This window comes from Lepidochelys kempii, chromosome 10, assembly GCF_965140265.1.
Source record: "Lepidochelys kempii isolate rLepKem1 chromosome 10, rLepKem1.hap2, whole genome shotgun sequence".
Taxonomy (NCBI): Eukaryota; Metazoa; Chordata; order Testudines; family Cheloniidae; genus Lepidochelys; species Lepidochelys kempii.
Window position 1 is genome coordinate 65,765,221 of NC_133265.1, and position 17,658 is coordinate 65,782,878.

Sequence of the window (17,658 nt, forward strand, 5' to 3'; positions counted from 1 at the left end):
GCTCTCAAGTTTTATACGGGGTGTTTATTATGCAATTGAGACATACAAATATTCACTTGCTGAAAAAATTACCTTAGTATTTGTAGTATTACCTAAACTTCTCTATACAGAGACTACCCAGAATATTAGCAAATACTAATGTAGTTATTTTATTAGTCTAAAACATTCTGTAAGACAGTTGGTTTTTTTTAGAATTTAGAAGTTTTTAAAGAATTACCACTTTACACTAAAGGATTTTTAATACCATGTTTTTATATTATATTATATCTATATTTATAAGTCTAAAACTCAACTAATATACATATCACCCTTTCACCTTAACTTATTCAATGTCTTTTAACCTGAGAGTTAAGTGGCACAGTAATGAAGGCATACGCTTTTTCACCTCTGAAGACGTGGCTTCAAATTTTGAATTAGATCACAGTTTGGTGGTCTCAAGCTAGTCTCTAAGGGACTGATTTCAAGATTACAGAAGTGTTGTAAAATAGATACTTGGAATATTAGGTATCAGGCCTGTGGCAGGACACAATTTTGTTGCATTGGCAGAGACATGGGATATTTGCCCAGCAACTCCCTGGTGCTAGGCAATCAATCACTTTCTAACATCAGGTTTCAGAGTAACAGCCGTGTTAGTCTGTATTCGCAAAAAGAAAAGGAGTACTTGTGGCACCTTAGAGACTAACCAATTTATTTGAGCATAAGCTTTCGTGAGCTACAGCGGATAATACTTTCCACAGTATGCATCCGCTGTAGCTCACGAAAGCTTATGCTCAAATAAATTGGTTAGTCTCTAAGGTGCCACAAGTACTCCTTTTCTTTTTTCTAACATCAGACATTATTACAAAATAGTTATATTATAAAAGACTTTTCAGCCTGTACAAGAAGTATCATGAATATGCATTTAAAACAATATTACTCAGTTTTGGGAAGATTACAATAAATCATTGAAGGTAGTAATATGACCTGAAAGTTCATGAAAAAGCCCCCTATGTTTAATTTATATATATACAATGTCATGACTACTGGTTTTATCTCCATTCTTTAATCCTGCATTAAACCCTTGATTATCAGAAGATGGACAAGGTATCTCTAAACCCATATTTACATACTTAAGGAATCACACCAACATCAGATAGTATTTCTCTTTTATAGAGCCTGATCCAAAGCCTACAGAAGTTGACTGGAGTCTCTACACTGACTTCAAGGGAAGCTGGATAAGGCTCATAATGAACAAATGTCATCAATAATCAGCGAATGAGCTAAACAACATCACAATTAGAAGTAAACTTTACTGGCAAAACATTAATAAACACTGACTTACCGTATGTTTTTCCATTAATGGAACATTTGTTAAAAGTCATTATGTTTTGAGTGATTGTTCCTGTTTTGTCTGAGAAAATATATTCAATTTGTCCTAATTCTTCATTGAGTGTGGTAGTCCGAACCTCAGCAGGTGTATCTTTTTTGGGGTAATACATTTTACGATCCCAATTTATAAAGTAGCTGTGTCCAAGTCGAATCACTTCCACACTTTGAAAAAAAAAAACAAACCACACACACAGAAACACTCTTCAGAATCGTAAAACCTTTCACATGAAAATATATCAAATGCAGGAGTTCAATCAAAGCAGTCTTTAGAGTTCAGAGCAAAAGAGATATGCAGAGTAAACATTATACTGTTCTATACAATGCTATCACACTTTTAATTCCTCTGTGAAGTAACATGCATAGTAAGAACACTGACATTTAAAAATGTATGTAAACTTCATAGTTTTCTATCATTGTGTAAATGATATAGCATTATCAGTTGAGAATAAAATATGGACATTCTAAATTCAAGTACGTTAGGTCTTTTCAGGTTAATACTTGATGAATGAGTAGTTACTACTTTCACTCATTGGGTAGAGGCCCGCATTTTTAGAGATAAAGATCACATGAGGTCTATCTTCAAAACCATCCACATGTGGTCAGCTGACAACTGGGCTGTCTATTAATGTATACAGTTACAGATTATTACAGTTAGACAGCTGATCCACAGTGTTCTATTTCCCCATTATTGTGCATACAGACTCCAATTGTGAGAGCTACTTACATGTACTGACAATAGGCTGTGCATGTTGGACTCAATCCTAATATGCACTGGAGCACAAGTCAGCATAACTGAGAAGGAGAGTGGGATGGCTCTAAGTCATCTTTGTGCCTCCACTAATCCTGGCATTTTATTCTTTATTAACATGGATTTGATGCCCGAAGGAGCCAGAAAACTATTTTGAATCATTCTGCTAATTTTCTACCCAACGAATTGTCTAACTGCAATGTCAATATTAGCAAGGCGAAAGATGGTGGTTTTATGACTAATAAGTGAAAATATGAGATTAGCTATAGAATCATAGAATATCAGGGTTGGAAGGGACCTCAGGAGGTCATCTAGTCCAACCGCCTGCTCAAAGCAGGACCAATCCCCAACTAAATCATCCCAGCCAGGGCTTTGTCAAGCCTGACCTTGAAAACCTCTAAGGAAGGAGATCTACCACTTCCCTAGGTAACCCATTTCAGTGCTTTACCACCCTTCTAGTGAAAAAAGTTTTTCCTAACATCCAACCTAAACCTCCCCCACTGCAACTTGAGACCATTACTCCTTGTTCTGTCATCTGGTACCACTGAGAACAGTCTAGATCCATCCTCTTTGGAACCCCCCTTCTGGTAGTTGAAAGCAGCTATCAAATCCCCCCTCATTCTTCTCTTCTGCAGACTTAACAATCCCAGTTCCCTCAGCCTCTCCTCATAAGTCATGTGCTCCAGCCCCCTAATCATTTTTGTTGCCCTCTGCTGGATTCTTTCCAATTTTTTCACATCCTTTTTGTAGTATGGGGCCCAAAACTGGACAAAGTACTCCAGATGAGGCCTCACCAATGTCAAATACAGAGGAATGATCACATCCCTCGATCTGCTGGCAATGCCCCAACTTATACAGCCTAAAATGCCGTTAGCCTTCTTGGCAACAAGGGCACATTGTTGACTCATATCCAGCTTCTCGTCCATTGTAACCCCTAGGTCCTTTTCTGCAGAACTGCTGCCTAGCCATTCGGTCCCTAGTCTGTAACAGTGCATGGGATTCTTCCGTCCCATATAATATATATAATATTCCATCATATAATATACATTGTAGATTTTAATTTCCATATTTTTGAACGTTAAGAGGTACTGGAATAATGTAAAAATTGTGTGAACAGGAACCTTAGTTAAGCAATAATGCCTTCTCAATAAACTTGTTCAGCATGAGAACAAAAGAAATTTTTACATAAGGACTCAACATTTAAGGAAGAAAAAATTAAATATACACATCAAGGACATTCTGGGGAAAAGATGAACAACAAAAATAACACAAAGGTGATGAACGCATTGCTATTTCTCAAACCAAAGGTCAGGTGCAGGGAGTGACAGATGTCCACCACTGCTTACCTGTCAGCTGTTGGAGAGCAAAGCAAGGAGGAAACAAAAGAGTTAACATAATTCAATGACAATGAATTCTAGACAAGAAAGAAAGAAGGCAAGAAAGCAAGCATGTGCTGTTCTCCAATTCTAAGCATTATCTCCATAAAAGGTTTAGGTTTCTTATGTACAAAATATACAGCAGATCAAGTTTTAAAAACACAAAAATTAAAGGGATAAAGTATGACATTGCAATTTAGAAAAAAAGTTGAGGTGAAATAGCTATTAATATTTATATGCTTTATAAAATCATAATATCTCATCTTACCTCACATACAAGGAAATGGGCACAACTGAATTGAGTATGATAATGTACGACCAAAATGTGAGAAATCCTGAAAATACAGAACTGTTCATCACTTCATTCCAATAAAGGTAAATTCTGAAACGGGCCCCAACCTGATGTTCCCATATTGAATTTCCTATTGCCAGAATTATTCCCATACATACCAAAAAGCCGAAGATCTGAAATGAGAATAACAGAGCTGGTTAGGTTTTTCAAAATGTGTACTATTTCCTAAAATGGATACATGCAAACTATACATTTCACTTACAGATACATATTGGTATTACCCAGTCTAAGTAAACAGGTGGCTTAAGATCCAAAACAGAACTACACAAAGCAAAGAATATTTCATCGCTAATAAACTGGGGGGAAAATCTCACTTTGTTGTTCTTTGCTCCAAATAAAGGCCCAAAATCTGAGTCCATAATTAGTTTGTCTCCAGTTAGTCTCCATTCCTTACTTAGTTTGTCTAGATACCGGCTGTGTACAAACCAGAGCCCACGTTCCCCTGACTCTTTCGCAAGTGCACAGCACATGTGTGTATGTACGTACATACATGTACAAGTGTGCCTGCTTTGCACAGGGGAGAGGCCAAATTGCAGTCTGGAGCCAAAGGGAGGCTAGGTATCAATCTCCTTCTGCTCTGGATCATGGGATAGTTACAGTGCAGTGTGAGGGGGTTTACAATGCATCACATAAAATCACTGTAACCATATGCACATTCCCCATGCATGTTGGGGGCTCTGGGTGCCATCCTGTCTTCCTGAGACACAATGTCTCCTGATGCTCTTCCAAGATGATGTAGTTCTACACTGCTACTTTCTATGGGCTGTGATCTAAAGGCAAATCTAGCCAATAGTGAAGACCTTAGGATCTGGCCCAACATCATTATAATCTGATATTGTACATAAACTACAAATAGGTGCAGTTATTAGAAGAGTTGGCAAAAAGGTTTTTTTTATTGTTGTGATAAATAACAAAAACCTCAATGAGCACTCGCTGTGAGCATGCTTATAAAAGTTTGGTTTAAGATGTGTTTTTCTAAGTCATCGGTAAATGATTAATTTTAATAGCATGTGGGTACAAAGAGCTATAAATAACTTTAAAAATCTGAGTAGTATTTAGCCATGTTGGAAAAATTTCACTATTTCTCACATGGAAACTTCTCTCTTCATCCACAACCCCATCTATGAATCTTTGGATTTACTCAGTTAAAAAGTTTCTGCAACTCCATAATTTCTCCCATGATCAAAAACACAATATTTAAGAAAAGTAGTAGCTTTGAAGTTTGCCTATGCCAAAACTGCAATATTTTGTTTCACTAAGTAACCATAAGGAATTTGGATATATCCTTAGCTTTAATTGTAGAGACCAAGTTTGACACAGAAGTGAAATACTCAGTCCGCTGAAGGTTCCTAGTTACAAATTTCTGCACCTGATCTTCACTACCTGGGGATAACCTGTCACAAAAACCAAATTAACAGGAAGGGTACAATCCTGTTCTCACTGAAGGTTAGGAACCAGAACGATGGTGAGGGATAAGAAAAATTGCTGTAAAAACCTTCTGTGCATTTGTCTTGAGCTCACCATACCAGTAGCCTCATGAAAAGATCCTGCCCTAAAGAACAACGGATTGCTACTGCTTGTAAATACTCCTGTAATGCAGGGGTGCTCAGTGACAGATAACGGTCTTCAAGATGGATAAATGTGTCTCTTTCAACCTTATGTATGTATCTGTGCTGCAAAGGTTTCATATTGGTATCGTACACTGTCCAGAAATATCTACTGATACAGATAATTCCATGATATCTGAAATGATAATTTAGTAGAGTAGATTAATGATGTGGATGCAATGCCCACTGATTTTTCCTGATCTGACGATAACTTACCCATAATACTAAAGTATTCATCAGCCGGTCAATGCTTGTTCTTTTAAATTTAGTTCTACCACTGTTTTGCATTAATTTAGTGTCAGGGCCTATAAAAAAAAGTAAATCTTTTTTAAAATCATTACATGATAAATTATTTACTAAAATTATTAAATACATTACTGAAATTTTTAAAAATACACATATTGAAGCTACTTTTTCTAATGCATATGCAAGAAATAAATTCTAAAAACTGAGATATTCTCATTTTGCATATTTTAATTGTCTAAAAGCATTCCTGAGCTTTCGCAATCAAGTCTGAAAAATATTCAGCACTGTAGAATGGTGGTTAGACTGGGGTGGTGAAAATCATCATCTAATTTAAAATCTGATTGCTCCAAAAATATTTCATTCCAGACTGAGGAAATTTTCGAGGACTTTATTCCCATAAAACTACAAAATTAGGAACAAGCTGTTCTGTGTTCTTCGCTTGCCTCTGCTCCAGACTTCCTTTGAGACCTCATTACACATCACCTCTCTGAGCTTCTGTTTTCTCATCTATAAAATGGGGGAAATACTTACCTACCTATCTCAGCAGGCGTTTCTGGGGCTTAAATTTCTAATATCTGTAATGCACTTTGAGATGCTCAATCGGAAGGTGATACAGAAGTGCCAATTATTATTATTATTTTATTCATTCATTAGTTTCCACAAGTTCTGTAATGCTGGCCCACAGCAAGCAAGCACTCAGCGTCTCCTCTCATTATGTGTGGTTGTTCTAGCCAAACTCCCCCCCCCATCCCCCTGCCGGGCTTACATGGAATATAGCCAACTTTTATGTCACTGGAGACTGAGTGTGTAAAGTAATGTGTATTAACATCCACATGAATGAAGAGAGAGGTCCTCAAGGCACATCAGCAAGCAGTTGTTTGATGGCAAGCCAGAGAGTTCATAAAAGCTCCTCAAAACTGAGCTCCTTTTTAATTCCAAAAATCTAAGGACAAGGACATGCTCAACTATAGAGCAAATGAACCTGGCCCAACCAATGTATTGGCTACATTCTAGGCACAGATATATGTGTTTTGACACATCTGGGCATTGCCCATGAATTTAAAACCACCAGTGCTCTACATACATATTTGCAGTAAACACATAGCAAAGATTATCCAGGAAGAGCGGGGATACCTTTTTTTGGGTGTGGGTTTTAAATGTGAATTCTTCTTGATTGATAATTGTAGTATAACCAAGGACTCCGATTCACGTCACATGGATATTGATTTGCACAATGTCTTAATTTGACTATATGGAATGTAATTACCTCATATATCATTACATATATTTAAAGTTTAAATTCATCCTGAGGTTCCCTCTATTATTACTATTATTAAATGTGTATAATAGGTTAGTACCCAGAGTGTCCAGTCAAGAACTGTTTTCAGAGTAGCAGCCATGTTAGTCTGTATTCGCAAAAAGAAAAGGAGTACTTGTGGCACCTTAGAGACTAACAAATTTGGGATTCATTACATTAGGTATAAACACAAATATAGACACAGTCCATGCACCAAAGAGCTTACAACATATGACGAGGACTAACAAAGGTTGAATACGGAAGAAATTAAAATATACACAATTTTTATCTATATATCTATACACACATTTTGTTTGGTATTACATAAATTTTGTGTAAACATAATGTCAGCCTTCCCTAACTGCCTCCGCTCACCCAGCCATTATACGTTGACGTGGAATAGAAGTCCATATTCACCTTATTTGGTAGTCAATTTTACATCAGCATCCCAATGTGTTGCAGCTACCCGACCTAATCACTGTCTATACTGTTCCTATATCATTCCTAATGCCAGGATTTTCCTTGTCTCCGTTTCTTTGCATTACTAGGACATATGAAATTTTGTAATATATTTGTGAGCATCTATTGCATTCTTGCAAAATTCTACTTGCAATTTGCTCTGGGCAAGTAAAATATTGTTAGCTCTTTCATCAGCCATCATGGTAAATGGACAGGAAAGTGCATTTTGTGCTTGGGTTGGTAAAGTCATGACAATTTTGCAAGGCTGATCCATTTATTACATTTTTGTTCAGGACTTTGGAACACTGACACCTTCTGGGACAACTAAAGTCTGAGATGCTTGTATATACAGATAAATTCAGATGGCTAGTGCCTGCTACCACCTACTAGTTAAAATAGGAAAGAGGGAGTCAAGATATTTAAGTTCTACTCCTGCCTCTGCTAGTGACTCACTGTGACATTTGGTCAAGACAGGTAACCTCTCCATGCCTCGTTTTTCAGTCCATCTGTAAAATGGGGACAATTATACCTATATACTTTTGTAAAATATTTCTGAGATCCTAAGACTAAAGGCTCTATCTAAATGTGGAGTATCTATGTCAGCTGTTATAGACACCAAGCCATAATGATACATAACCATTATACAGGGTACTGGTATGTGAGCACATTAGGGGTTAAAATTGCTGTTAATCCATAAAGGTTTGTCTTACCTGCAAAAATAACCATTCCAAAGCACCACTCTGTGTTTCTCAACACACAACCTCGTAACAGCATCTTTTCATTACTGAGCGAGTACCTATTATCTTTCCAGAAAAGAACTCCTGTGAATGTATCCAGCTTGTTGTTAGGAGGTTCACAGACAACAACACCTGTAAAGTGAAAAATTAAATTCTTATCACCCTTTCACACACAATTTACCAGGATAACATTTTACACTAACTAGCAGTTTCTGGGATAACACTCTTCAGGCTTGTCTACACTTCAGACACTCCAGCTGCGCCACTGTAGTGCTTCAGTGTAGACACAATCTTCTACAAGACAAGAGCGCTTCTCCCATTGGTGTAGGTAATCCACCTCTCCGAGAATTGGTAGCTAGGTCTACAGAAGAATTCTCAGAAACTGACTTGGCGCTGATCTATACCCGGGGTTAGGTCAGTAAATATATGTCTCTCAGGGGTGTGTGGATTTTTCACAGCCCTGAGAGAGGTAGCTATACCAAAATAATTTGTAGGAACACCAGGCTGAAAGACTAGCAAGCTCTTTTATATAACAGCAATCAGAGATTCAGCGGCATTTAAAACCTAGGAAAGAACATCACTCTGTATCTACATACATTAATACTATTAAGTTTATTATTTCTTTACAGTAGTGCTCAGATGCCTGAACTGAGATCAGGACCTCATTGTGTTCGGCACTGTACAATCATATAAGACACAGTCCCTACCCCAGAGAGTTTACAATCTAAACAGGCAAGATAGACGGAAAGTGGAAGTGGAAACAGAGACACAAAAAACTGAAATGTTTTGCCAGAGGTCACACAGCAGATCACTGGCCAAACAGAGTATTAACTGAGGTCTCTTGACTCCCAGTCCAATGCCCTTGATCACATGATCTCTCCCTAATGAAACACCTAGTAATACTGATGTTAATCTGGCCTACTAGTATAAACTAGCACACTGCGCTGCCCTGTGGGAGTTTTGCAGTAACTGGCAATTATTGATGTCAGTGCCTTACAGACTGACACTCAAATAAGTGGTAACCTGGATCTTTGGAGTGGTGGGAAGGAAAAAGCTTCCTGCACTGTTCTTCTGTGTATATCTTTTGGTCAACAGCACTGACAGCTGACACAGAGAGGAAAGACTGTGTTCTCTGCTGGTAAAGAACTATGGTTGAAGTCCACAGAAAATTAAATAGGCCGAGAAAAGGAAAGAAAAAATTGATCACCAATAACCATTGTGACATTCTATACCTTGGGGAAGTGTGCTGTAACCCCCATATTCCTCATTTTCATATAATTGTGATCTTACACATAAAGCATGCCTTGTAAGGTATCAGGGGAAAGGTTATGATCTGCTGAAAGTCATTTCTCTATCCATATATGTGTCTCATTAATGCATAGGAAGTTATGAGAATTGTGTCGTATGGTTGCCACTAAAACATGCTGTAAGTTGGGGGAATCAGCCAGATATTAACTTTCCAGAGGCAACAGCAAGGAACATAACCAACGCCTGGGCAGGGTGTCAAACAACCCATCAACAGCCATTGTCCAGCAAGGGAACTACATTGCAATGACTCACCTGCATAAGGCCACACCAGGGGAATTACTCAACCTTGCTTGGAGAGACTCAGTAATGCTCACCTGACTCTGAAGGGGGAGAGGGGAACAGCCCAAACCCAGGAGGGAAGAAAGGAAATGATAAAAGGAAGAGACATTTGCCATGCTCTTCCAGTCTCTTCCACCTACATCTACAGACATCACACCAAGCGACTGAAGCGCTGATCAAAGGTGAAAAGCCACCAGCCCAGCCTGTGTGAGAAGCATCTAAGTTTGTAAGGGCACTGAAAGTGTTCAGATCAGCTTAGAACAGAGGTGGGCAAACTATGGCCAGCGGGCCACATCCGGCCCACAGGACCATCCTGCCCAGCCCCTGAGCTCCCGGCCAGGGAGGCTAGACTCTGGCCCCTCCCCTGCTGTCTCCACTCCCCCGCAGCCTCAGCACGTTGCGCCGCTGGCTGCGAGCTCCTGCTGCTCTGAGTGGCATGGTAAGGGGGTGGGGAGGGGGTCCCAGGGGGCAGTCAGGGGACAGGGAGCAGTTGGATGAGGCGGAGGTTCAGTGGGGGGGCGGTCAGGGGATGGGGAGCAAGGGGGTTGGATAGGGGGTGGGGTCCCGGGGGGCAGTTGGGGCGGGGGTGTGGATAAGGGTCGGGGCAGTCAGGGGACTGGGAGCAAGGGTGTTGGATATGGGGTGGGGTCCTGGGAGGGGGTGGTCAGGGGACAAGGAGCGGGGAGGGGTTGGATGGGTCGGGAGTTCTGAGCGGGGCTATCAGGGGGCGGGAAGTGGGAGGGGGTGGATAAGGAGCAAGGTCCAGGCTGTTTGGGGAGGCACAGCCTTCACAACCCCGATGTGGCCCTCGGGCCAAAAAGTTTGCCCACTCCTGTCTTAGAATGTGTTTTGCTTTTATTTCATTTGACTAAATCTGACTTGTTATGCTTTGATTTATAATCTCTTAAAATTTATCTTTGTAGTTAATAAATCTGTTTGTTTATTCTACCTGAAGCAGTGATTTTGGTTTGAAGTGTGTCAGAGACTCCCCTTGAGATAACAGGCCTGGTACATATCAATTTCTTTTTTAAATTGACAAACTCATATAAGCTTGCAGCATCCAGTGGGCGTAACTGGACACTGCAAGACAGAGGTTCCTAGGGTTGTGTCTGGGACCAGAGATATTGGCTAGTGTCATTCGGTTGCAAGTAGCTGGGAGCAGCTTACATGCCAGAGACTATGCATGAACAGCTAGGGAGTGGGGGTTCTCACAGCAGAGCAGGGTAAGGCTGGCTCCCAGAGTCAAGGATTGGAGTGACCTAACAGATCACTGGTCCAGATAACACCAGAGGGGAATGTCACAACCATACCTTTGCTTTTAAACAAAGTAGCTCCTGTGTCCCTTTGCTTTTTAGGACCCATTTCTCTACGTTTGCCTGCCGAGAATCCTTATCCTTTGGAGGAACACCATTACAGAAGGTTTGACTACAAGGCAAAAAAAACACCTCACAGCAGTGAGTCGTAGAGCCCTGGTCTACAGACTCAGGCTCACAGAGCTCACAGTACAGTGCTAAGAATACCCATGTAGACATGCAGGCTCAGGCTGGAGTTTGGGCTCTGAAGCCCAAGGAAGGATGTGGGTTTCGGAACACAACCTCCAGCCTGAGCCTGAACATCTACACAGTTATTTTTAGCACAGTAGCATAGGCGTCACCAGCCCAAGTCTGTAGACTGAGCTCTGACACTCACTGCCACAGGTGTTTTTGGCTTGGTTTGTTTTCTTTTGCCGTGTACACTTATTCTAAGAAAAAACTTGGAGGAGAGGCTACACTTTTCTTTGAAGATCGTGACATCTTTTGGAAAAACTGCTTTCCAGGAATTAAAGTTGAGCATTAGGAGAGGAAAGATGGCCCCTGCCCTTTGAAACCTTTACCTACCAGAGATCCTCTTTAAGATTTTTTGCCTAGTGAGAGAGTGGTTTCTTTTTTAAGGTTCACATTTCCACTTTCCTGTTGGTGAGGGAGTACCTAGTTTCCTGTCATCTTGCAAGCCAGGCCACATTTTCAGTAATATTAAGGTAGACTGTATTTTGTATTCTGCATTTCTCTTTATATTTTGGCTGAAAGTGTAAAAGTTCAGCTGGTTAAATGTTGTATACCTCAGTCTGAAAATTGGGGCTTCAGATAAATGTGGTACATGATTAACCAGGGTACAGCTTGTGTTTATTTAGGAATGCCAGTGATTCTTTTCAGCTGTCCTGAGGTTTTTCACTACTCTTGTTTAATTTGTTCCATGGTCCTGATTAGAAAATGCTCAAATTTGGAAAAAACAGTAAACACACAGTCCTGTGCTGCAGATGGTCAGATATTCTAAAAGAATTACATTAATGGCATCTTGCACATCATGTGATGTAAGGAAAAAACAAACTCCTGTTGCAGCCAACTGGGATTAGTGCTTCTGGAGTGAAAACAGAAATGGCAGCCTACAGCTTGCAGGAAAAGAAAGCAGAGAGTGACAGAAGGGGCCACCCACGTATACAAAGGTGATATGCATGCAAATTCATTGCCCCTGGATTTGGTCACATCCCAAATTCACAGTGCATCTGTCCTTAATTCTCATGCCCTGCAGGTTGATAGTTTGGCCCAACATAAAATGTGAAAAACTGAAGTGCAAAGGATAATGTCAGACTGCTAAATTCTGCGTAGCTTAACATGCTGTGCAGAAACTTGCTATTATGAAACCTCATGCACATTTGTCTTCACCCAAACTAACCAAATTTGTGTATTTAGTTATGGGGAAGGAGGAGCCTTTTCATTTGCAGAGTTACACAAACACTGGCTATTGTCTCCCATATTTTAAGATCTCTCACCGGGCTGTCCTACTTCATGCACCCTTTCTTTTCCTTTTTGATAGACTTTGTTTCTACTTTAAAAACAGCATCTTTGGTATGACCTTTATAACAATAGCTTGGTCCCACAGTTATGTCACAGTTTACTCATATTTCCTACTTTCTAGGGTTAGAAGTTAACCATAAGAATTTGCTGTGGACTGAAACTTGGCATAATGCTTGTACTGCCTGCCTGAGAACGGTTTTAAAAATTGTAAAAAAACAAAAAACAAATCTGATAGGCCATTTATAAGTAATAACTTTCAGTAGGTTGTCTCCCATTGACCGCTCAGAACTGAAACACTGAAGATTATATTTCTCCACTTCTTTCACTATTAAATCCAGAGTATGTTCTTTGGTCCCCGATTTGTTTTAGTATGTGAAGTGGAAATTCCAATATATTACAAGAAAAGCTGTTTTCATGCTTTTTCCAGCCAAACCAAAACAGTCAATTACTGGAGATCTTGCTACAAAGCTGTTTGCAAGATTTCCAGCCCAATGTTTAGAGCAAAGAGTCTCAGTCCCATTTTCGTACATTTCAGAAAACCGCTGAACTTCAGGATCTCAAAAGAATAAAGCTTTTTGAGGATTATTTAGCATTTAGTCTATCTAGTACAAATTATTTATACAGTGCTCACCACATTGGTATCTGAACACATAGGCCAATCTTGTAAATAGTCTTGATAGTTTATAAGCCTAGGCAAAGAATCTATTGCCTACTTCTTAGCATACCATGTCTGTCTATTAATATATCTTGGAATTGCCCATGTGGCCCAGCAACATAGAATCATAGAAAGGCAGGACTGGAAGGGACCTCGAGAAGTCATCAAGTTCAGCCCCCTGTGCTGTGGCAGGACCAAGTAAATCTAGACCATCACTGACAGACGTTTGTCCAATTTGTCCAATGCTGGGGACTGCACGACCTTCCTTAGAAGCCTATTCCAGAGCTTAACTACTGTTATAGTTAGAAAGTTTTTCCTAATATCTAACCTAAATCTCCCTTGCTGCAGATTAAGCCTAATACTGCTTGTTCTACCCTTCAGTGGACATGGAGAACAGTAGATCACTATCCTTTTTATAACAGCCCTTAACATACAGAAAGACTTATCAGGTAGCCCTTCAGTTGTCTTTTCTCAAGACTAAACATGCCCAGTTTTTTCAACCTTTCCTCATAAATCAGGTTGTCTAAACCTATTATCATTTTTGTTGCTTTCCTCTGGATTCTTTCCAACTTGTTCACATCCTTCCTAAATTGTGGTGTCCAGAATTGGACACAAGTATCACGCTGGGGCCTCACCAATGCTCAGTGGAGCGGGACAATTACTTCCTGCATCTTACATACAACACTCCTGTTAAAACACTCCAAAATATTATTAGCCTTTTTTTTGCAGCTGCATCACATTGACAACACATATTCGGTTTGTGGTCCACCATAACCCCCACATCCTGTTCAGCAGTACTACCACCTAGACAGTTATTCCCCATTTTGTAGTTGTGCATTTGATATTTCCTTCCTAAGTCAAGTACTTTGCACTTGTCTTGCTTAAATTTCATCTTGTTGAATTCAGACCAATTCTCCAACTTGTCAAGGTAATTTTGAATTTTAAAAGTATACTCCAAAGTATTTGCAACCACTCCGAGCTTGGTGTTAACTGCAAATGTTATAAGTAAGGCTATGATTTAGTCACAGATATTTTTTGTAAAAGTAATAGACAGGTCACATGCAATACACAAAAATTCATGGCCCGTGACACGTCCATGACTTTTTCTAGAATACCCCTGACTAAATCTTGGGAAGGGCTGCTGGGAAGGGAGCCCCGGGGAGCCACTGCTCTGGCCACCCCAGGATCACTTGGAGGGGCCATCAATCACAGCTCCTCTAGCTGCCTAGGAACCGCTGCTGGGGGCGCCGATCGTGGCTACTCCGGCTATCCTGGGACTGCTGCTGGGGGCCGATGAGCAGTCTGCAAGGCCAGCCGCACCAGCCACTGCTTGGGCGGTCCCCGGGGCTAGCCACTAGTCCCTGGGGCCAGCCACTAGTCCCTGGGGCCAGCTGCACTAGCCACTGCTCGGGCAGTCACTGGGGCCAGCTACCTTGGGCTGCCCAAGCAGTGGCCAGTGCAGCTAGTCCCAGGGCCATGCAGCAGTGGCCGGTGTGGCTAGCCCAGGGGTCAGCCACACTGGCCACTGCAGAAGTCATGGAGGTCACAGAATCTGTGACTTCTGGGACCTCTGTGACAGACATGAAACCCTGGTTATAAGCATACTCTCTAGTCTATTATCCAAGTCATTAATGAAAATACTGAATAGTACCATATGTGGGTCTGACCCCTGTGGAACCCTAGTAGATACACCCCCCCAATTTGACAGCAAACCACTGATAACTACTCTTTGAGTATGGTTTTTCAATCAGTTGTGCAGCCACCTTATAGTAATTTCATCTAGACCTTATTTCCCTAGGTTACTTATGAGAATGTCATGCAGCACTGTGTCAAAAGCCTTACTAAAATCAAGATATATCACATCTACTGCTTCCCCCCCATTCCACTAGGCTGATAATCCTGTCAAATTAATCCTATCAAAGAATATCCCAATGGATTCAGTGGACCACAAGGTAACTGAAGATCTTTAAAAAAAAAACCCAGCTGAGACGGCTTTTCTCATCAAGGAGATACTGATTCTGCTGGCGCTTTACTATGATGAAAGAGGAGCCTTTTCACAAAAGTCACTTTCCACTTGAACATATGGAAACAGCTATCCTTTATTATTGGGAGAATCTTTTTTTAAAATATCAGTTATGCTTAGAAAATTTAACAAATTATTTCAGAACCTTTCAAACATTACTTCTTGAATATTGCTTAATGCAGTAGTTACAGAAGGGAGTTTGTCTACTGGCTACAGCAGGGGACTTCACTGGGATGCTGCAAGGTGTAATCCTTTGCTATTATATAGCAAAGGACTAATAGTGAGCTTTTCTATCTGATATTCTTAGTCTTTAATAAACAAAAGTGTTATTCCCATGAACTGCCTTCAGTTTCTCCTTCTGTGGACTGTTTTAAATTAAAATAAGCATAAATATATTTCAAGCCCTGTATACTATCATGAGAACTGATGTAATAAAATGTGAATAGATATTTGCTAAACATAAATGTTATATTTTTCTCTTTTTCAGTTGCATGATATGCTGTCAGAATGACCACAAGGTATTGGATGTTTCCTGTTAAAGGACTCCTAAACCTTTCTCTGATACAGAATTTAGTATTAACAGCCATGCAAAATATGTAAACTTGTCATAAGTTGCATAAAACAGATCACAACAGCAGTCAAAAATCAGGGAGATGAAAAAGACAGCATTAAATGGGAAAAGGCCTATACTGTAGTTACTTCAAGAAATCAGACTGAAGTATGTGCAGCTCATGTATATTTTTAGATTCTCTTTGCTTGGAAAAACTCTTCAATGCCCATAAAATTCTAATAAGAAACTAAAAAAAAAAAAGAATGCTGGCTCAATGTAAATATTTATTCAGTGTTAGAACCATTTATATAAGTTTACCAATTGTATAAATTATTTAGACAAAAATGTACCCCTTCTTTTATTGGCTCAAGAGCAGTTTGCAATCCAAAGAATTAGATTTATTCAAGACACTGAACTCACATTTTCATTGTTACTGAAAACTGTTAAATACACCATTACAGCAGAGAGCCTCTCTACTGTCATCTATATTCCCTATATTTAGCAAAACCTACCAAACAAAGCCTTAACGCAGATTTGGGGACTAATAGAAATAATCTAAAATGATTCCCATGAAACTTTGTTAGTGGAATCATGCATGAGTTTAGCAATAAATTCCATATAAAGTCTAAACAAAGTCCTAAAAAACCTTTCTCAAGACACTAAGGACATATTTTCCTGAAATTCATTCCAGATTACGTCGAACAACTTTGACTAAAATATAAAAATAAAATTATAATAAAAACATGAATTCAAACAGTAAAGATCCCAGTACAGTGACATAACAACAAGTTGTAAAATTGTCATTTGCTACCATGAAAATCATAATATAGAAGATTATTGTCCACTGATTGAGCGTCAGTATTGCTGTAATCCACATTGGAGTCTTTCACTAATTTCAGTGGATTTTCAATCAAGCTCTTAGATTCATAATAAAGGAAATAGTCAAACTGGTGAATTAAATCATCATCACCCTCCAAATGAAGCATAAATCATAAGAGTTAATCAATTTAGATATTTAAAATTTCACCCTTGACCTTTTGTTCCTGCTACTACATCTTTCACCCATTATTTGCTCATCACTTGCTTCCACAACTGGAACCTCCAATTTGGAATCGCTACTTGCCAACTCCTCTTTTCTGTCTGTCCAAAACTGCAGCCATAAATCAACTCTTCCTCTTCAGTTCCTTTAAACAGCTCACTTTCTTGTACTGCATCAAGTTGAAGTTTCTCGTCCTCACTTTCAAGGCTCTGCACCCCTGACATGTCCTACTTTCCATCCAGCTCTCTGTCCTCAGAGTTCCTTTCATCTCCTTCACAAACCGCATGTGCTTTTTGGTAGAATCCTTTATGTGTGCAACAGCCTACCATTTGTTCCTTCCAATCCCTCTGTAAACCTGCTTCTTTTTAATCAAGAACATTAATCTGCACTCTGGCATCATCTGTATCCACTGTTGTATCCGATTTTCCATCTCTTTTGTGTGAGTTAGACTGTAAGCCTCTTGCAAAGGAACCCCTGTTCCCTTAAGTGTTTGTAAAGCTTACCGTGAACTCTATGGGTGCATTTGAGATGGTTACGTTTGAGAGGCAGCCACGCTTTTCCATTGGTCATTAAATTTTTCATGCTTTGTTCTCAATACAAAGGTGATTTTTTAAATTAAATTTGAATAAAATCAGTTCAACCATTTTTTTTGGTGGGGGGAGATGGGAAGGCCCACCCAATTTTAATTTCTGTGGTTGCATTCCTCAAAAATGACTGAAGCAAGGAACTTTGAATGTGGCTTTTTTATAGTCCTCTATGAAGAAGAAGAAAATTCAGAAG

General features: G+C 39.7%; 1 protein-coding gene across 1 annotated transcript in view; it reads right to left on the reverse strand.

The window, feature by feature from the left end:
• ATP8B4 (ATPase phospholipid transporting 8B4 (putative)) overlaps window positions 1-17,658 on the reverse strand; it is a 155,913-nt gene that overhangs the window by 55,575 nt on the left and 82,680 nt on the right. The window contains exons 9-12 of the mRNA XM_073303976.1: window positions 8,164-8,322; window positions 5,668-5,756; window positions 3,761-3,957; window positions 1,322-1,530 (exon numbers count right to left, since the gene is read on the reverse strand). Of these exons, the coding sequence (XP_073160077.1) occupies window positions 1,322-1,530; window positions 3,761-3,957; window positions 5,668-5,756; window positions 8,164-8,322 (654 nt within the window). The remainder of the gene's footprint in view (window positions 1-1,321; window positions 1,531-3,760; window positions 3,958-5,667; window positions 5,757-8,163; window positions 8,323-17,658) is intronic.